Source organism: Vulpes vulpes, chromosome 5 (assembly GCF_048418805.1).
Source record: "Vulpes vulpes isolate BD-2025 chromosome 5, VulVul3, whole genome shotgun sequence".
NCBI lineage: Eukaryota > Metazoa > Chordata > Mammalia > Carnivora > Canidae > Vulpes > Vulpes vulpes.
Window position 1 is genome coordinate 67529864 of NC_132784.1, and position 20837 is coordinate 67550700.

The following is a 20837-nucleotide window of genomic DNA, read 5'->3' on the forward strand; positions in this document are numbered from 1 at the left end:
CTGGTGCTGCTTTCCTGATTAATTTTCATACTCCTGGAGCTAGCTGCCTTTGGCTCTGACTGTGCACTTTGACCATCTGAGCAGAGGCCTGGGTTGGTGGAGGGTTCTGGGCTTTGTCAGCTCTCGGCCCTCTCCAGATGAAACTGAGTCTTGGGTTCAGCCCTGCCAGGGCCTCTGGGAGTGGCTGAGGGTCTGAGGCCCCCTTCCCCTGTAGGACGAGGGTAGACCAGTGGTCTCTTGGCCCAGCCTCCCACCCCCAGCAGAAGAGGAACATAGGAGGAGGTGGACGTGGGGCCTGTAGCCACATGGTGTGTGTCTGACTCTAGATTCTCTCTGACTTGAGGCCTTCTGGAAGCTGGAGGTGTGCCCTGCCTTGCTCATTTGAGCTGAGCCATGTCAGAGGTTCAGAGCCTTAATGGCTTCCCAGTGAGATGCAGGGGGGCTGAGAGGCCGGGTCCTACTGTGGGTCACACGTTGTTACTTTTGTCAGATGGTAGCAATTCCAATGCTCCAGTGCTGAGCCCTCTGGACACAGCGGGCTGGGTGGCGCCGCAGGCTGTCCCCAGAGTCACTGGGCAGGGCCTTTGCCCAGCATCTGCTGGGCTGTCCTGCGGGGGGTGTGGCTTCAGGCCTCTGCTGCTGACGTTGAGCCTCTGCTGCTGACGTGGGTGAGGGCCCTGGGTAGCTTCGAGGTGGTTCTTTTTTAGCTCTTGTGTTTAGGGGCTTTGGGGGTTTTTAAACTGGAACTGAAACTAGTGAGAAGGTCTCATTAGTGTTTTTTGAATGGTTGGTACATTTGGGGAGTCTCAAAAGTCAGAGTGAGTTCACATTTTTATCTGCACGCTGTGACCTCTGGATGTCCCTGCCACCCATGGGCCTCATGATGACTGGCCCCTGGCTGCAGAGGCAGACCTCAGGCCTGGTTTATGGATGGTTCTGGGTGTGGGCTAGCCCTAACCAGAAGTGGACCATGTTGGGTGGTACAGCCTCAATTGGCAAAGCCCCGTTTCTAGAATGGCTCTTTTCCAGTGGTTCCTGGGCATGAGCTAAACTAACGGGTGGGATGGGCAGGACGGCTCAGATCCTGTTGCCCCTGAGGAAGCAGGACAGAGTGGTTAAGTGCTGAGCACAAGGTCACTGGCTGCCTGAGGTCACCAGCAGGCTGGCCAGGGAGTTCAGCTTCATGTTTCCCAAGTCACGTGAGAGCACACTGCTGGCCGAAGCTCCCGGCTCTGGCTGCCCCTGCCTTACTTGGGGGCATTGATGGCCGCGGGCTGGTGACTACCGGGCTGCCAGCTCACTCACCGCCTCTCTTGCAGAGCTACCTGGTTGGCTGGGCCCAGTTCCAGAAGAACCTCTGGCTGCTGGCCTACATGGTGGTGCTGGTCGTGTCTCTCATGGACTGGATCGTGTCACTGGGTCTGGTTTGCCAGGAGGTAGGTGGTGCTGCACTCTGAGATGGGAGCTAGAAGCTCTGGTGGCCTGTGCCCTGCCCAGCTCTGCCCACCCTCCTTCAGCCAGTCATCGGCCACGGAGCCTCGTCCCAGCTTGTAGAAGAAGACACTGAGGCCTGGGGAGGGTGTGAGGACTCCCAGTTCCTGCCTTGCCACCTTTCAGCTGAGCACCTCGACTGGTCAGGTCCCCCCGCATCCTGGGGCCTCACCGTGGCCATGTGGCCCACGCTCTGGGAGGGCTGCCATGGGAGAGCCCATGTGAACTGCAGCGTCTCCTTCGCCCCCCTCCCGGAGGCACTGCCCAGTGCCTGGAAAGAACAGAAGCAGGGAAGTAGGTGTGGGGACATCCGTGTCCATCAGGGCCAGGCAGGGACACAAGCCTATTGAGTGCTTTAGCTAAGAGAACTCATGTCGAGGCTTAAGCAGGTGTTGAGTAACCGATAAGGCAGAAGGACAGGGTGGGGACGTGCCCAGCAGGCTCCAGAACTGCAGGAAACTCAGGGGAGGGGCCCCCAGAGCTGGCACCCTGCCCTCCAGGCCCTGGAGGGCTGCAGATCACCAGGACCCCACCGGAGACTGCTTGGTCTGGCAGGGCTGAAGGAATGGGAGACTGGGAGCTCCTGGTGTGGGTACTGCCCAAGGGACAGCAAGGGGACAGGTGCGTGTCCCCCCCCTGCCCCACAGTGTCCTCACTAGCAAGAGTAAGGCTTGCTGAAGGGGAACCGATGACGGCTGGGGCCCAGGGCCCGCCTCCTGCTTCCTTGCAGGAAAGAGCTTAGTTAACACATACGAACCCGCATCTGCGCACTGAGCAAGGGAGGCTGCTCGGAGTGTCTCAGACCACGCTTTGCTGTTGGCTGTGGCCCTGACTCACCCTGAGAGCTTCCTCCTGCCCAGTGTCCCGGCGCCCTGTGGCTCCCCTGCTCCCCAGTTCCCCTGGGTCTTCGCCTTGAGCGGAGACCCAGATCTTTGTTCCCGGGCAGTCCGTGTCCTTGGTGGTGCTGCCTTTTTTGATTCCCGGAGTTTCCTGATAATCTTTCTGCTAGCTGTGCCTCAGTGTCCCTGACTGAGGCCTCCCTGACCCTCTGGGCAGCAGCACCCCCGCCTGTCCCCCACTCTTGCCTTCATAAGACTTACAGTGTGTCCCCGGGGGAACACCTGCCCCCCGGAGTGGACGTTCCCGGAGTAGCAGGGCACCGAATTGTGGGCTGTTTTATCCTGGTGCTCAGAGCCTCTGGTGCCTCTTCTGGTCCCATAGAGGGCTGTCCTCCAGCACGGGTGTCACCCAGCCTTCCCAGGGCCACCGAGCCCCTGCCATGGGTTGGCTGCTTCTGAGGCTTGGGTTGCGGTCCTGGGTGGTCCCAGGCAGAGCCCTAACCCGTGTGACTGTTCAGTGAGGACAGCCAGCGTCCTGCCTGGGGAAGGGGCCCGATGCAGTCACCTACCCATCAGGGGGCCACATCAGGGGGTGGGCTGAGTGCAGATGGGCTCTGCTTCTGGAGGGCAGGCCATCCGTGGTGGCCTTGGGGGAAAGTCTCTGATGTCACAGGACATGTCATCTGTCTCTCGAGTGTTCACTCTGCCCACCCACATGCATGCTTCTCAGACCTTGTCCCCAGTTGCGTGCTGTGTTCTTTCTGTGCCTTGCCCCCTGCAAAGCTTTCCCTTCGGCACCACCACTAGAGGGTTTTCCTGATGGAGGCTGTAGTGCCACACATGGTCCACTTGTGAGTAGGATCAGCCTATCACCTAGAACCATCTACAGACCAGGCCTCAGATTCTTTCCTGTCCAGCTGGCCAATCACAAAGAACTCACATGGGTGCCGGGGGAGGGAGGGCCAGGGGCCCCCACCTGCTCCAGCCCAGTCTCTCTGTCCGTTGTCCTCATGGGCCAGAGGGTCAGGTCCCACGTGGTCTGCCGCTGGATAGACCATGGTCACAACTGTGCTTGGCTCTCTCTGCTGGGAGGCGGGGTGTCTGCAGGTTAGTTGGTGGGCTGTGATTCTGTGTGGGCCTCACCAGGGGCTTCACTGGCACCAGGCCGGCTTCTCCTTGGCATTGAGGCTTGTGTCTGCCTCCTTATCCTTCATAAAGGCCACACATCTCTGTGTCCATGACCCTGATGGGCCCCAGCGTCGGGAGGGCTCTTGGCAGGTTGAGTTACTACAGCCAGGAGAAGCTGCATGCTGGTCCGTGTCTGATGACAGGTCGGGGTCCCAGTCCCGGGGTGCGGGTGCCAGTAGGACTTTCAGGCCCTGCCTGGCCTGGAGGGATGGCTAAGAGACTCGGGTTACAGGCACTGAGACGGGTTCCATCCGGGGCAGTGGAGATCGTGGGTGAGCTGGGGACGCTGGCCCCTCAGTGCACAGGGATGGGGTGGGGGCAGGGCCCTGAGCATACATTTATTGCTGTTTCCTTTGGCTTTCTCGGTCCTGTGTCGGGACCCGGGCCCCCTTTAGAGAACGTGTGCAGCCCAGGGAGGTTGAGTTAGGCCTGGGGATCACATGTCCTATGGACGATCCAGAGGGACCAGTGCTGGTAGGACCTTGTTCTGTTGTAAGAGAGACCCACAGTATGAGGAAAGCCCAGATGCACCGTGGCGTTCCAGAATACCATGGGTGCTGTGCTAGAGGAGGTTGGATGAGAGGGACAGGGACAGCCTGCCAGCTGAGTCGAGGGGAGGGCAGGAGGACGAGCGGTGGCCCCTGGATAGGCCAGAGAGGGCTTCCAGGCAGTCCTTAGGACTTGGACAGGGAGGGGATGTGGTCCTTTTGGTTTCTATGACAGTGGGACGGGAGTCGAGTTAGGAGCTGGGATGGGCTGCGGCATGTGAGAGTACAGAGCATAAACATGGTGCTTAAAACTGCATGGGAGGCCTGACAAGTGCGCCAAGGCATGAGGTCGCAGAAGTGAGGAAGGGGGTCTGGGTGTCAGCACTTGGGGGTCAGGTATGGGGGAGATAGCCTGAGGCGCTGGGCAGACTCAGGCCTGGTCGTCCCTGAGGCTGGGTCCAGCAGCCCAGACTGGAGTGCTGGCTGGGTCAGGAGCAGGGACACGTGGAGCAGGTGGAGGGCATTAGAACGTGTGTGGTATTGCTATGGAGGAGGGAGGAGGGGCTCCTGAGGGAAGCCCTTGAGACAAGCCCTTGAGACGGCTGGGTGGTCCTGAGGACAGGGTTGGGGGGTGAAGGTGGGGAGGGCCTCTCCTTGGTTCTGACAGGAAGGAAGAGGGGAAGGAGGAAATGGGGGCCTGTGTGTGGACCCATGTATGTGTGCTTGTGTGTAGAGGGCGTGCATGTGTCGGGTAGGCGCACAGAGGCTGTGTGTGCAGGTGGACACGTGTGTGAGGGATGGGGCCGCAGCTGGGAGGGGTGGGGACAGGGGAGGAGCCAGGAGCTTGGAGTAGCCCCCTGGGTGTGTTTGTAGAGAGGAGTGGAGTCCCCATGGTGCTGAGGCTGCAGGGCTGATGGGAGTGGGGTGACCCGTTGGCAGGGGTTGGGGGAGGATGCGGAGCCTGTGTGAGACCGGGTAGGGAGGCCAGGGCTGTGAACAGATGGCCGGGGCAGGGTGGGGGGTTCTGAATGGGGCTCCAGGGCTCTTCTGCACCTCTGGTCTCGGGCCTGGGTGGAAGTGGAGAGCCCCTTTCTGCTGTCTTTCAGCCCCTGCGGATTCGTAGGCTTTTGCGCCCCTTCTTCTTGATGCAGAACTCGTCCATGATGAAGAAGACGCTCAAGTGTATCAGGTCATCACTGCCGGAAATGGCCAGGTGGGCTCTCGGTGCGGGGGCTTGCAGGGCAGGTGGGGTTTCCTGCCATCGGGGGCGCCAGGACTGCACCCTGGGGTGTGTCCAGTGCCCACCTGGGGGGAGGCCAGTGTGGGGGTGTTTGGGGGCCTCCTAGCAGCCCCTTGGTGGTCTCGTGCCCTCTGATCAATAGCTGCGGAGCCCTGCAGATGCTCCCCTTCGGTCCCTCTGTGGCCGTGACCACCTCCCCCCCCCCTCCCCCCCCCCCCGTTTCTCTGTCCCCTCGCCTCTCTCTGCCTCGCATCCCCTCCCCTCATGGCTCACATAGTTGAGCCCTCAGTGTCCAGCCCAGATGGAGGGATGTGGCCTTACCCCTTAGAGAGTCCAGGGGCATCCTTAGGGTATGCCCCTGGGGTCCCGACTGTCCCTGCCAAGGAAAGAGCTCCCTCAGGACAGGACCAGTAGCTGAGTGCATGGCAGGTTCTGGGGCAGAGGGTTCCCTGAGAGTTGGGCCGGTTGCCCCTCAACCCCCATCCCCTTTGGCTCGTGGGGCGTGTGCCCTGTGCTGAGCACCTGCATCCGTCCCTCCAGTGTCATGCTGCTGCTGGCGCTCCACCTGTGTGTCTTCACCATGTTTGGGATGCTGCTGTTCACAGGCGAGAAGGTACCACTCTCCTTTCTGTCCCCAGCCTGGAGCCCTGGGGGTTGATGGACAGCTTGGCCCTCCGGGTCACTCTTGGGCTGCAGAGGTGGAGGAGAGGTCAGGCTGCCGCCCTGACCTCGTGACCAGGGTCAGTGGTGGCCTGCCTAGACTGCAGTGTCTCTTCAGATGACCCGTCGTCCCAGTGCCCCTGCCAAGCCACCCCTCGTCGGCCTGGCTGCTCCTCATGCCTCCCTCCATCCCTCCCTCCTCTCCCCTCCCTGCCCTGTCGCTGACCCAGCTCTCCTTGCACCTCATTAGGTAGAGGCCCCCTCAGACGGGCACTGGGGGCCATCGGGGTGGACTGCACTGCTGTTTGCTCCCCTCACAGCACCTGCCTGTCTCCGCTTCCTCTTCTCCAGCTGGGCCTTCTGCCCGCCTCCTGGGTCCCCTTCTCTTCCAGCTCTTGCTGCTGCTTGGCCCCCGATGGCTTGTTGCTGTGTGGAGGTGTCTTGCACCTTTCACCCTGGTCTCCTCCCCATGCATCTGTGGTCCAGTGTGTCTGTCCTCACATCCTGACCTGGGTCCCTGTCCTCCTCAGGGCAGGAGCTGTCCTGCATCTCTGTCCTGGGAACATGGGATAGTCAGTGAGGCCAGTGTCCCTTGAGTTTGTGGCAATACTGGGTTCAGGCTGTACTGTCCGTGAGGGAGGACTGGACTGTCCCTTCTGACTCTGGAAGACCTGGAGCTCCCTTTGTGTGTGTGTGTGTGTGTGTGTGTGTGTGTGTGTGCGCGCGCGTGCGCGTGCGCGCTTCCCTGTGAAAGGAACCCATGTCTGTATCTCTTGAGTGTGTGTTTGTGTCATTGTGTGTGCTGGATGTGTGTCTCTGTACCTGGGTGTGTGCTCTGTGTGTGTCTTTGTACATCCATGTATTTGTCCATGTGGTTGTGTGACTAATGGTGTATGCTGTGTCTGTGTCAGCCAGTGTGGCTGAGAGCTTTTCACCACAGTTCTGAGCAGACCTGCTTCGGGGTCCGGTGTCTCGGGGGCTGTGCAGCTTTCCTGACACTGGCTCTTGGGCTCAGAGGCCCCGAGTTAGGTCTTGTCTGGCCGTGAGGGCAGAGTCTGGTGGGAAATGATGGGGGGGGGGCGGTGCAGGGCAGGGGATGCTGGCCCTGCAGTGGACGGAGCTCCAGTCGGCCTTGGGCCTCAGCTGGTGGAGCAGAGGCCCGGTGACCTGGTGGAGCAGAGTGCCCCAGAGCTGCCACATTTGCTCTCAGCAGGACGACGGGCAAGACCGGGAAAGGCTGATCTACTTTCGCAACCTGCCGGAGGCTCTGACCTCCCTGCTGGTGCTGCTGACCACTGCCAATAACCCCGACGGTGTGTGAGGAGGGGGCACGGGGCCTGGGGGTGGGCGTGCTTCGTGCGGAGCCTCAGCGCTGGGCTCTGGGAGGCAGGAGTGTGGAGGGCTTTTTTTATCGCTGGGTGGAAGATGAAAAGGAGGACGTTGGGTTCTCTCCCTCGCTCCTTCCTTATTTTTCTTTATTTGTCTCTTCTCTTTTCCTTCCTGTTTCCTCTTTTTTTGCGTTATTTCTCATCTCCTTTGCTCCCTTCCCTCCTTCCTTTTTTCCTCTATTCCCTTCACCTTGTCTTTCCTGTCTCCTGACTCTACCGAGAAGCTAAGAGTGAACAAGGTGACAAATGGTGGTGTGTTTGGCGTGTTCCCTGGTGGGTTCATCTTTGAGGCCCAGTCACTTTCCCTGTCACCACCTGGGCCCAGCTGTGGGGTGTGGCTCGGCCCTGAGGTGACCAGCCCTGGGTCTTAGGTGGCTGTGGTGCTCATGTTTGGGGTTATGCTGGGGCCTCTCTGCTTGGGCCAGGATGTGGCCAGGATGAGGTGCTGTGGGCCTTTAGGGCCTGGCTGTGGCCTTGCCACCCTGGTTTGAGACTTTGGTCTTGGGCTCAGGGATGATCCCCCCATCAGAGAGACCTTCCCGGGAGGGCAGGCCCAGCTTCCACACCCAGAGAGAGCTGTGCAGTGGGACACCCTGAGCACTGTCCTCATGTGTCCCGTGAGTCTAGCAAATCCCCCAAGGAAGAGCTGAGCTATTGGGGTGCGGGGAGTTCACAGGGAAGCAGGTTTCAGCTTAGTGTAAAGAGGAGCATCCTGGAAAAGCAGTGAGTTCCCCACTCCAAGGGTGTGTGAGCAGAGGCGTGAGGGTCAGCATTGGGACAAGAAGGCCTCCTAGGTCTCCCAGCCAGAGCCCTTCTTTTTGTTGAGAGGGCAGACTGTGTGGGGCCGTGTTGGGAATTAGATCGGAGGCTGAGGTTGTGAGCATGTTTTAATTTCTCCTAATTTCTTTCTCTCAGTTATGACTCCTGCGTATTCCAGGAACCGGGCCTATGCCATCTTTTTCATAGTCTTCACCCTGATAGGTAAGTTCCAGTGGATCTGTAGGGGTCACTTGGGACAAGATCCTGCCCCCAGTGGCAAGATCCTGAATGCTTAGGTGTGAGTGTGGTGTCCCGACCCTATGACTTCACCTTGGTGTGCCCTCCTTGCTGAATTCACCTCAGTGTGTCCTCCCCGACCCTGCGTCTTCACCTTAGCGCGTCCTCCCCGACCCCATGTCTTCACCTCAGTGTGTCCTCCCCGACCCCGCGTCTTCACCTTAGTGCGTCCTCCCCGACCCCTCGTCTTCACCTCAGTGCGTCCTCCCCTACCCTGTGTCTTCACCTCAGTGTGTCCTCCCTGACCCCGTGTCTTCACCTCAGTGCATCCTCCCTGACCCTGTGATCTTACCTCAGTGTTTCCTCCCAGACCCTGTGTCTTCACCTCAGTGCGTCCTCCCCGACCCCGCGTCTTCACCTCAGTGCGTCCTCCCCGACCCCTCGTCTTCACCTCAGTGCGTCCTCCCCGACCCTGTGTCTTCACCTCAGTGTGTCCTCCCTGACCCCGTGTCTTCACCTCAGTGCATCCTCCCTGACCCTGTGTCTTCACCTCAGTGCGTCCTCCCCGACCCCGCGTCTTCACCTCAGTGCGTCCTCCCCGACCCCTCGTCTTCACCTCAGTGCGTCCTCCCCGACCCCTCGTCTTCACCTCAGTGCGTCCTCCCCGACCCTGTTTCTTCACCTCAGTGTGTCCTCCCTGACCCCGTGTCTTCACCTCAGTGCATCCTCCCTGACCCTGTGTCTTCACCTCAGTGCGTCCTCCCCGACCCCGCGTCTTCACCTCAGTGCGTCCTCCCCGACCCCTCGTCTTCACCTCAGTGCGTCCTCCCCGACCCTGTGTCTTCACCTCAGTGTGTCCTCCCTGACCCCGTGTCTTCACCTCAGTGCATCCTCCCTGACCCTGTGTCTTCACCTCAGTGTGTCCCCCTGACCCCGTGACTTCACCTTGGTGTGCCCTCCTTGCTGACTTCTCTTCAGTGTGCTCTCCTTGCTGACTTCTCAGTATGTCCTCCCTGACCCTGCAGCTCGCATTAATATGCCCTCCCCAATCCCGTGTCTTCACCTCAGTGCGTCCTCCCCGACCCCGTGTCTTCACCTCAGTGTGTCTTTCCAACCCTGTGACTTCACGTCAGCGTGCCCTCCCTGTTGACTTTGACTCCGTGTGTCCTCCCTGACCCCATGATTTACCTCAGCGTGCCCTTCCTGCTGACTTTGCGTCAGTGTGCCCTCTTGACCCTGTGACCTCATCTCAGTGTACCCTCTGACCTCGTGACTTCGCCTCACCGTGGCCCGCCTCGTGGTTTCAGTCTGTGGCCACCAATAGCCTCTGTCGTCGGTGGCCGTGGCTGGGCAGGCCCGGTGGCACGCGTTTTCAGTAGATGAGGACAGGGAGGCCTGCATGTGGACCAGGTCCCTGGCGGGACTGATGGGCTCTCCCTGCTCTGAGGTCATCCAGGCCCTGCTCACCAGCCCCTGTGGGTCTGCTGTGCCTGTGTTGGCCCTCTGGGCCCCTGGGTGCTGCCCCTAGCCCTGGGCCCCTGATGCTGCTGCTCCTTGTGGACTCTGCCCTCTGCCTGTTGCTCCCCACTGACTGTGGCTTTTTCACGTGAAGGAAGCTTGTTTCTGATGAACCTGCTGACGGCCATCATCTACAATCAGTTCCGGGGCTACCTGATGGTGAGCCGGGCTGCTGTTTCTGCTCCTCTGTGAGGAGCTGCCCCTGGAGGCCCAGCGGGGCACGGCTACCGGGTGGGCCCAGGGGGGTGGTGGTCCTGGGGTCTCTGCACTGCTCTCTGGCTCCCTCCTGCCACATCCTCCCCTGAGGGGCCATTCCCTGCTCCCTCTCCTCTAGAGGGAGGCTGTGAGGTCGCAGCTCCACCGCAAGTGGCCCTGAGCCTGCCACGCAGGAGAACTGGGCACCCCAGATGGGCGCCTTAGTGAATCCATGGGCCATGAAGAGTCTGGCTGTTCCTCTGGTGCCCGAGGGGGTGAGAGCTGCTCCCCAGCTGCAGGCAGGCAGGGTGCCCCTGGAGGCTGCTGGGCACCAGCCAGGGGCGGGGGGGATGTGTGGCGGGTGGAGGCCCAACCCCACCACTCAGAGCCATTTTCCTTGTAGAAGTCTTTCCAGACCTCCTTGTTCCGGAGGCGGCTGGGAGCCCGGGCTGCCTATGAGGTCCTCTCCAAGACCGCGGAGGGGGAAGCCCATCCTCAACGGTGAGTGCAGGGCTCCCGGGGCCCTTCTCCCTGGGGAGATGGGGGCCGCTGTGGGGAGGGAATCCTTAGGTGCTCCATGGAGCGTTTCCTGGCTCTCTGGGGTCTGTGCCTGATTTTAGTGCTGCCTCGGAATCACGACAACACCACATCCTTGGCACTGCAGGGCTGTCATTCTCTGGGTTGACTCATTTGTCCTCATGACCCCTGGAGCCCATGGGTTGATGAGGGCTGGCTGGCTTTGGCCCTCCCCTCTGGCCCACGTCCTTCCTGCACCACTGTGCTTGGCTGCTGGAACCTGTGGGGCCTGGGACGGATGTCTTTGCCTCCGCCTGGTCTGGAGGTGGTGTCTGGAAGGTGATGATCCCAATGGCTCATGAGCTGCCCTGTCGTATCTCTTTTATACTGCGTACCACTTCTGAGCCCCGTTTGCTCCTCTTGAAGGCAGGACAGTAGTGTCTTTGGGGATTTTTAGATGACGGAGGCCCTTGTCATTGCCCAGGGCCACTCAGTCACATGTGGCACAGCTCAGGTCAGAGGTGCGGGTGCCCCGGTGGGCTGTACCAGCTGGGCTCACTGGGGCGTGGGTGTCTTCCTTGCAGAGTTGGGGTGAAGCCCCAGGACTTCCTGCAGGTGCTTCAGAAGGTCCAGCTGGACAGCGCCCACAAACAGGCCATTGTGGAGGTACCAGAGCCCCCTCGTCCTCTTGCCCTCCCCAGCCTGGGCTTCTGGGCCCCTCCTGATGGTCACCTCAGCCAGCTGCCCCCTTTCAGCACAGGGCTGTCATTTCAGATCACCTGGGGCTGGCCCAGGCCGGGTGGGTCTGGGGATAGTGCACCTTCCTATGGCGGCCCTTCCCCCCTTCCCAGCTGAGCCTGGCTGACTTGCTTCCCTCTTTTGCAGAAGGTGTGTTCCTATGGTGATGACCTGCTGTCAGCTGACGAGTTTCAGAAACTCTTCAATGAGTTTGACAAAAGGGTGATCAAAGAGGTAACTGGTGCCAGGCCACCTGGGGGGAGCTGGGAAGGTTACAGCACCTATTGGTATTGATCACCTGGGTGACCGTTAATGGTCAGTGCCAGAATCTGCCTTCCTGAGAATTTTGGCCCCTAGGATGACAGATGGGAACAGAGAGCGCTTGGCTCTTAGAAGCTGGGATGGTTTTGTCAATCATGAAATTCACGGACCACAGAGAGTGGCCTGGGTCACGTCTGACCCATAGGAACCTTCCAGAGGGTTTTTCCTGTCTCCATGACAGACTTATACTACTTCCATGTGTCCTTCCCCAGGAGAGTCCTGAGTTTGTCCAAAGCCTTCATTTTTTTGTCCTTGATACCAATTTGTGAAGTCACCAGATGAGCCTCGGCCTCCAGCTCAGCACTGCATCCGCAAGAGCCCTGTTCCGTGTTAAGCTTTCAGTTATTAGTGTGTAATTGTCACATATTTTTTCCCAGAATAGTTTTTGTCCTGTAGCACTTTGTGTCCATTTAGATGGCTGCCTTATATTGTGGTTTTCCTGAGCTGTCTGTGGCCATTTAGGTTCTCTCTAGCTTTCTTTGGTGTTAAGAGACGACTGCGATGAACATTTTAGTGTGTGCAACTGTTTCCATGTTTGAGATTATTTTATTAGGCTGGACAGACTTGGATAAGACAGGAGGTAGGAAAAAAGTCGAATTCCAGAATAAGGTGGTATGGGCAGTGGCGGGCTCCCTGCAGCCACAGCCTCCTGTAGGCTCGTGTTTCTGAGCCTGGGTGTGTTCCCTCCGTAGCACCCTCCGCGGCCCGAGTACGGGTCTCCCTTCCTGCAGAGTGCCCAGTTCCTCTTCAGCCACCGCTACTTTGACTACCTGGGGAACTTCATCGCCCTTGGGAACCTTGTGTCTGTTTCTGTGAGTGCAGGCTTGCCCTCGTGTGGATGTGGGAGGCGCCTTGTTGCCTACCCCCTTGGCCCCTGCCCCTCCTCCCAGCTCCCTGACTGGCCGTGGCACCCGGCACCGGCCTGGGCTGGTGAGCTGCCTGCCGCTCTGGCTCTGCAGGTGTTCCTGGTGATGGATGCAGATGTGCTGCCCGAGGACCGTGACGACTTCGTCCTAGGGGTGAGCTCTGGGGCCGCGCTGCTCTCAGGCGTTCGCAAGGGTGATGGGAGAGTCAGCGGGAGCAGAGGGCACAGCCTCCCCCTCTCTGGGGCCCTTCTGGTGCAGAGCCACTCCTTCCATCATGGGGTGCTGCAACAGGAGTGGGTGCTGGGCCTGGGAGAGGCTGGTGCGGTGCAGGCCGCAAGTGTGCCGAGGCGTCTTCCGGGCTTCTCTGGCCCTGGGATTGGAGCTTCCCCCTTGGGGCTGCTTCTCAGCCAATGCTCAGCCCTTTCTGGAATTGTGAGCTCTTTTCTTAACATTACTAGGTCTTGTCAATCTCCTTAGGAATTTGAAAACCATTTTTTCATTTTGGATTTTTAAGCAAAATAGCAATACCCCTATGTTATTTAATCCCAGAACCCTAACAAAGCAGGTATTTTAAAGTTATTTTAATGAAAGATCTTGTGAACAGTGTTAAAATTGATTGGAGTGAATGTTCTTTAGTCATGTAGGAAACAGCTTGATTTGTCTAATGTAAAACTGTCACAGAATGTCACGTGTATTAAACAGAGAGTAGACTTTATCTAGCATAAAAATGGAAAAAATGGTTTTCCTGACCTGATGCTTGAAATTCCTTTGTTTTATACTTTAAGAAAGTCTTATTTCCATTGTACTTTATTTCTGGATGACACTGGAAAGCTTCAGTCTCCTAGTGAGTAACTCACTGTTGGTTTTTACTCTTGACAAAATCAAGTTGGATGCAGTTGACCTATATTTTATCTTTTTTTCCAAAGATTTTGAGAGAGAGAGAGAGAGACAGAGAGAGTGAGAGAGTGTGTGAGCAGTGAGGAGAGGGAGAGGGAGAAGCAGGCCCCCCCCCCCCCCACCTGAGCAGGGAGCCCTGTGTGGGGCTCAGTCCCAGGCCCCGGGATCATGACCTGAGCCGAAGGTAGTCGTTTTCACCGGTGGAACCCCCCAGGCGCCCCTAGAGTCCGTCTTCTTTAGCAGTAGTTGTTAAGCATCATAGTCAGCATGACTGGCTGTGAGGGGCTTCTGGTCTCGGGAGTGCCGCAGGGGGTTCTGGGGTGCCTGCAGAGTTCCATCCTGCTCTGCCCTATGGTAATGGCTCAGGACGCAGGGTCAGAAATGTTCTTCCTGCCTTAACAGCAACCTCTTCATGGGTGTGGATGGGGCAGCACTAACAATGGGAAATTTAGGCTGGACCCCTATGCGAGGTGACGGCAGTGCTCATCTGACCCCTCGTGGGCCCCCCCCCCCCCCCCCCCCCCCGCCGTGGCTCTGTGCACCCCGGGGGAGGTGCCATGAGGCCTCCATCAAGGGAAGAGGTCCTCTGTATTTTACTTACTGGCTTCAAACAAGACAGAGACCCAGTGGCCTGTGGTCACCTTAGATGCTAGAACTCCTCTGACACTCCCTTCCCCCGAGGGAGGCCCTGCCCATGTGCGTTGTTAGAGGTCGCCCTGATGTTCCCGTGGAGATGGGGACTGGAAGAGTGAGGGCAGAGCACCGGGGGCGTGGGCTTGGGTGGCAGCCATGGGGAGGGAGCCACGTGCCAGAACAGGAGCTGGTGGGATGCGTGGGGGGTGACCCAGGCCTGCAGGCACAGAAAGGATGTGGGGTGGGAGATGTGGGGCCAGGTGAGCATGCGCTGGGGGTGCAGCTGTGTGCGTTACCACTGAGGCCAGTCCCCTGACGGGGGCATGGATCAGGAAGGGGGGCACTGCAGACGCCCCATGTGTGTGGGGGTGGGGACACGGGCAGAGCAGCCCTGAGAGGCACGCGGAGCAGGTCGGGACTGAGCACTGGGTAGCTGTCCTCCTTTCAGATCCTCAACTGTGTCTTCATCCTGTACTACGTGCTGGAGCTGCTTCTGAAGGTGTTCGCCCTGGGCCTGCCGGGGTACCTGTCATACTCCAGCAACCTGTTTGATGGCCTCCTCACCATCGTCCTGCTGGTAAAGTCTAGGATAGGCCAGGTTGCGGGCCTCTCCGGGTGGATGGTGTGCTCTCTGCGTGCTCTGTGCTGTGTCCAATCTCAGGCTGGCTCTCGGGAGCTGAGGGCCCCAAGACCTTGGGCTCCTGCCTCCAGTGGCAGAGGGCTGGCATTCCTGTGAGCGGCTGTAGGAACCGGGTTTCCACCGTGTCTGAACGTCGGGAGGCAGGCTGCCTCTCCCGCCCCTGAGAGGGGCCTCGCTGGCTCACCAGCCCCGGCCACAGAGCTCCGGACCATGGGACCTTGTTGTGGGTGGCAGGAGAGGCAGGGGTCCAGGCACGCTTTCCCCAGAAGCTGTGGGAGTAGAGGGTCACGCGTGGTGTGTGTGTGTCAGCAGCCATGCTGGTGCTGCATTCATTCGTGTTTCTAGGAACTGCGGGCCCCTTGGGACGGGGGCCTTTGGTCTGTCCTCAACCTGGGCCCCCCGCCAGCCTTTCCGGTATCCCGCCCTCCGTATGTGCGGGCTGCTGCTTCCTGAGACCTGAGAGTCTCTCAGCTGCAGGAAGTCCCACGTTTGGAACCAACTCATGGGGTCGAGGATAGAGCTCTGACTTCTCCCCAAATCCCCCTTTGTGGGGAACGTGTGTTACACACGAGCTTTATAATTCATTGGAAAGCTGCCTAGATTAGCGTTGCTGTAGCGATGCCTTCTCTTCTTTTGTAATTAAAGGTTTTGGAGATCTCAACTCTGGCTGTGTACCGATTCCCACACCCAGGCTGGTATGTGACTGCAGAGAACCGAGGGAGGCTACAGCAACCAGCGCCCTGCTAGGCCCCAAGGGGGGGTGCGCTCTCTGCGGCCTGCCTGCTTGGGCCACTTGACTCCCGGGCCAAGCGCCCGAGTGTTAGGAGAGCTGGCGGCTCAGAGCCTGGCCGCTGAGGACTGTGGGTGCAGACCCCTCTCGTCGCTCCTGGGGAACATGTCCTAACTCACTGTCAGAATGATAGCGTTCCTAGAGCCTTGACAAGTCTCTAGGGGACAGCGGCCTCGGCACCAGCACCGGGGTGGGGCGTGCGGCCCCCAGTGCCCTGGGGAGTGGAGATGCCCAGCTTAGGGCTGGCGGGATCCCTGAGCCCTGGAATCGGGCTGGGAGCTGTGTCACCTTGGCCTGTCACCTCCCACTCTGGTCGTCGGGTTAGCCCCCTGTAAGATGATGGGGGCCAGGGCTGCTGTGAGTCCCACTACCCCTGTTATGGCCACATAGCAGTCTAGATGTCTGGGTGCCTTGAAGTGTGGTGGCTGTGAGGTCGCGGTGCCCAGGACATAGCTGCCCCTGCAGTGTATGCGTGCTGGCCTCACTGGCCTTGGGCCTCTTGGCAGCTCTGGTATCTTGGTATCTTTTTGGGCCACCTCTGTTTTAGTGGAGCAGCTAGAAGGTGCTGGAGATGGGGAGTGGGGCTGAAAGACTGGCTGTTTAGGGTCAGCTGCTGCAGAGCCAGCCAGGAAGGTTTTATGTCAGGCAGACAGTTGGGCTGGTGCTGTCCTTGGCAGGTCCCTTGTGGCCTGGCGGGAGTCCCGGCCTCAGGAGCAGTGGTCCCCTGTGCCGGGCAGCTAGCTGTAGGGCTGGCTTGTTGGTAAAGCTCACTGAAAGCCCACTGTGTACCTTTGTCTGAGAATCACAAGGGGAGTGTCCTGTGTGCGAGTGGGTTTCAATTTAAATAGGAATGAGAGCCCAGTAAGCCTCTGAGAAATACCAAGAGGGGCTGGGACATAGAATGGGACCACAGGACAGGGGATGGGGTCAGGAGCCAGGGTCAGCCGACAGGGATCTCAGATGAGGTCAGAAAAAGGGGTGAAATAGGGCTGGAGTCAGGGGACTGGCTTGGGGAGCAGGTCTCTTCTACTTCTGTTGGGACCTGAGCTGGGTGTTCCGGCATCTGGAACCTGAGTGGCCTCCTGTGTAAGGTGGGGGGTATGATAGCCGAGGTGCCACCATGAGGGGCTGTGCCCTGGTCAGTGCTGTCCTGGGCTGCCAGGGATGTACCATCCAGACTTTGTCCTGTACCTGAGACGGAGCACCCTCCCCCACCCCCCCGCCTCGCTCTCTGCATCTCTGTGTCTTCCTGTTGCTGGCATGTTGAGGCTCTCCCAACCAGTCTCTTGTGTGTCTCTCCAGGAAGCCAGAGATGCTGGGCCTGCTGTCGCTGTGGGACATGGCCCGGCTGGTGAACATGCTCATCGTGTTCCGGTTCCTGCGCATCATCCCCAGCATGAAGGTCCGTGGACGTCTGACCCCTGCCTCGCCTTCCCACTGTCCTGCTCCCACTGTGACATTGCTCTAGAGAGTGGCTGAGCCTGACCAGGGAGGAACTGAGACCAGGACTGTCCCTCTGGCTACCTTGGTCCCCTGGGGATGTGTCCCCTGCCCTGCTGCTGGGTGATCCAACCCTACATTTGTGGACAAGGAGAGAGAGAGCCGGGGCTGGAGCTCTTGGAACCACCTTGTTCCCAGGTGTCCTGAGGTTCCCAGAAGGCCATTGGCATAAGCTCTTCATAGCTTCTAGTAATGAGGGGCAGAGGTGGGCTTGGCCAGGGCCCTCTACCCCAGGCCCCCCAGTGGGAGTGGGGCATATGGTTGGCTGGGGTGTGCATCTTCAGGACACCCAGTGCAGGAACCCAGTGGCTTGTGACCATCTGCGAGCCTCAGTTTCTCTCCCTATACCCGCAGGGAGTGACACCAGGCTTGAGGGGAGGGGGCCGGGGAAGCAGGGTATTTAGGCCAAGTGCCCACTCAGCACAGAGGTAGAGTTATCTCCTCCTGTTTGTTTGCTTAAGAATTTTCCAGAAGAAGAGAAACCCAAGGACATGAGACCCCTTCTTATTTGTCCAGGTCCCTCCCCTGTGCTTATCTGTCCTTTCATGTGCCTGTGCTGCCTGGGGCTACCTGTTACCTAGCAGAATTTCCCATGTGAAGGTGGCCTGGGGACCCTGGGTGCAGATGGGATGCTGCACCAGGGACTTTGTGCATGCCACATACATGCATGTGATCACACACGTGCACACATATACCCACATGCATGCATATGTCCTTACATAGCCCCCCCCCCACGATCATGCATATGCACACACCCACACATATACATGTGATCATACATGTGCACACATATATGTGATCAGTGTACAAGTCATATATATGTATGTGATCACAATGTACTCTTACATGTGGTAAACACATGAGCACATAAGCCACACACGTTCACATGCATGTGATCACACATGCATACACATGGCCGTATATATGCATGTGATCACAAGTGTGATCATAACCACACATAAACACACCTGAATCACATATTCACATGGTCATAAGTACATGTAACCCCAACACAGCCATGCATATCACACAGCCATACGTGTAACCACACAATATAATCACCCACTGGTAACACATGTACACACTTAATCACATGCATACATGACAAACGTACATGATCCAGAAGTACAATCTCACATGTACACACAGCATGTAACTATACTATATACGTGCTGTACCCTGCATGCACATGTGCTATATCCACACATAACTGTACCCACACACAGTTACACGTACACACGCAAGCGCGCCTGTATGCTTGCACATAGTAACGTGCATACACACGTGCATCGTGGTGTCTCTCTGTCGGCATCTAGCATTATGATCTAACATCAGGTGGGGTAAACAGGCTAATTGGAAAGCTCAGGTTTACGTGTCAGGGGAGCAGCCCTCTGGAGCTGGGGTGCCTGGGTGGGTCTCTCAGGTTCCCTTTCTCAGACCTGATCACTAGGGCTGACCTGGATACCTCAGGCCTGTGCTGCTTTGGAGCCTCCAGACCAGAGAGGAGCTAACGCAGCCTTAGTGGGTCACTGGGCAGTGTGATCTGAGATCCTGCAAACTGTGGCTTCACCAAAGGGCCTTAGAATTGAGACACATCTAATGTGTGGGGTGTGCATGAGTGTGTATGGGTACATGCCTCTGCATGTGACTGGGTGGGTGGATGGGGATGTATGAGTGTGTGCGTTCCAAGTGCATATGATCATGTGTGGGTGTTTATGGGTGGCTATGGGGTGTGTGGGTTGGTAGTTCGCTGGTCCTGCCCTGGTCAGGGTCAGGGCAGTGGGCAGGGTTGATGTCTCCTCGGTGGGACCAGGAAGAGTAGGGCCATGCTTTCCTTCTGTCCTCAGCTAATGGCTGTGGTGGCCAGTACCATCCTGGACCTGATCAAAAACATGCGGGCTTTTGGCGGGATCCTGGTGGTGAGTCTGGGTGACAGGCTCTGGCTGTCGGGGTGGGGCGTGGAGCTGGCTTTCGATTCCGGGGAGTCTGGGCTCTGTGGGAGGCTGCAGCTCCCAGTGGGTGATTATATAGTGAGCTCGTGGCTGGCTGGTTGCTCTGGAGGAAGGAGGGCACTGTGTTGGGGTGGCTCTTGTGTTGTGTAGGCCCGGGAGGCCGGAGTGCCCCCTGCCGTTCCCGAGAGGCGACCTCTGGGCTGGTCTGTAGGAAGCACTGCCCAACCACACTCCCTTTCTTTGCCAGACATCCTGTTGGTCACTTTTGAGTCCCTCCATTTTTTGGATCACGGGTCGTAATGAGACACTGACTTTAAAAAGTGTGAGGGGTACTAGGGGGCCCTGAAGCCCACACAGACCCAGATGGGGCTTTGGTCAACCCGCCTTGCCCTGAGCCATTGCAAGACCTCCTGCCATGTTGGCTGAGAGAGAGCCATGACGTCCCCTGTCTCCAGAGCCAGGCTTGACCTGAGGTGCTGTTGGCTCTGCTCACAGCCCAGCCCAGGTGAGTCCCTGGTGCTGCTCTAGGCTCGAAGCCCGGCAGAAGAAACGGATGCCCAGAAGGGACTGGCTTTGCCAGGACGTGTGCCCCTTCCTCTTCCCCTGGCATGTTGGGGATAGGTGGGGACAGGTCGGAGGCCATTGGTAACCTCTTCTCTCTGTGACATGAGGCTGCTGGGTGGTACTCCTTGGGCATCACCTCCTGAGGAAGCCTACCTGCCCCTCCCCTGGGACCCCTTACCCTAAGACTGCACAGGGGTCCTTCTCCCCCCTCTTCCTGCCACACCTGTCCTGGGGAAGGGCGGATAGCCTCGCTTCCTTGGCTGCCTTGGTCTTTCCCCTTGGGTTCCAGTTGATCTCCGTGGCTCCCCTGGTGGTGGCAGCTCCTCCCTTCCTTCCCTCTGGGGGAGGTTGGTGGCCAAGAGGGGGTACTCGGGAGAAGCCCCACTGTTCCCTGCGGGAGGCCAGCAGTGCCTGTAACTGGGAATAGTGTTGAGGGCTGGGAACCTGCTGGCTCTGTGGGTCTGTCTACCATGGCGCTGAGCAGCCTCGGTGCTGTCTCCCTAGGTAGTGTACTATGTCTTCGCCATCATGGGCATCAACCTGTTCCGTGGTGTTGTTGTGGCTCCTCCTGGAAATGGCAGGTGAGGTGGGGCCCGAACATGCCAACGGAGTGTCTCTAGGGGTGCAGAGGAGCATGAACCTGGGTGGGGCTCCGGGATGGGGCTCCTAGTCCCTCCTCTGCCTCCCCTCCCCACCCTGCCAGGTGCCTTCACGTAGAGTCTGTACTGAGAGTTTCTGAAGCCTACTCGGCACTGCAGCCCCCACTCCTCTGCCCCTTAGGGACCCTCAGGCCAGGCCCACACAGCCAGACCTGGATGGAGGCTCCATTTCCCAGGCGTGTCTGTGCCCCTGGCCCCTAGCATCCTTCACAGCACCCCCAGAGATTGGGGGCCCTGGCTTCTCCCTCTGACTTCTCAGGGCCCACACACAAGGGTTCTGGCTGTGCAGGGGCTGGGGCAGTGCTGAGGCGCCTGGGCATATGTGTCCTGGTCCCTACCTCGACCCGGCTTGTCCTGTCCCACAGTCTGGCCCCTGACAACAGCTCAGCGCCCTGCGGAAGCTTCGAGCAGCTGGAGTATTGGGCCAACAACTTTGATGATTTTGCGGTGAGCCTGGTGCCCCCTGCTCCTTGAGACCCTTGCCTTCCCGTCGCCCTCCCCCTGCCCCCCTGGACCCTGCATCTGCCGCCCCTCAGGCCGCCTTGATCACTCTGTGGAACGTGATGGTGGTGAACAACTGGCAGGTGTTCCTGGATGCCTATCGGCGCTACTCGGGCCCGTGAGTGACCCCGGCTGGGAGGTCCTCCACCATCACGGTGCAGGTTGCATGTCCTGTGTCCCCGCCGGTGACCTGGGGTTTGCCTCTTTTGGGGACTGCTGGGAGGTGGGTTCTAGAGAATTCCACTGCACTGGGAGCC

General features: G+C 58.8%; 1 protein-coding gene across 4 annotated transcripts in view; it reads left to right on the forward strand.

Moving 5' to 3' along the window:
* TPCN2 (two pore segment channel 2) overlaps positions 1-20837 on the forward strand; it is a 32756-nt gene that overhangs the window by 5588 nt on the left and 6331 nt on the right. The window contains exons 5-22 of one of the 4 annotated variants that reach the window (XM_072758637.1): positions 1320-1436; positions 5113-5219; positions 5787-5859; positions 7117-7219; positions 8210-8275; positions 9903-9967; positions 10407-10504; positions 11104-11185; positions 11405-11491; positions 12271-12390; positions 12538-12597; positions 14423-14551; positions 15260-15309; positions 16707-16806; positions 18752-18823; positions 19925-20001; positions 20445-20526; positions 20616-20698. In XM_072758637.1, coding sequence (XP_072614738.1) covers positions 1320-1436; positions 5113-5219; positions 5787-5859; positions 7117-7219; positions 8210-8275; positions 9903-9967; positions 10407-10504; positions 11104-11185; positions 11405-11491; positions 12271-12390; positions 12538-12597; positions 14423-14551; positions 15260-15309; positions 16707-16806; positions 18752-18823; positions 19925-20001; positions 20445-20526; positions 20616-20698 — 1571 coding nt within the window. The remainder of the gene's footprint in view (positions 1-1319; positions 1437-5112; positions 5220-5786; positions 5860-7116; positions 7220-8209; positions 8276-9902; positions 9968-10406; positions 10505-11103; positions 11186-11404; positions 11492-12270; positions 12391-12537; positions 12598-14422; positions 14552-15259; positions 15310-16706; positions 16807-18751; positions 18824-19924; positions 20002-20444; positions 20527-20615; positions 20699-20837) is intronic. The other 3 variants (XM_072758639.1, XR_012001669.1, XR_012001670.1) reach the window with 3 other exon arrangements.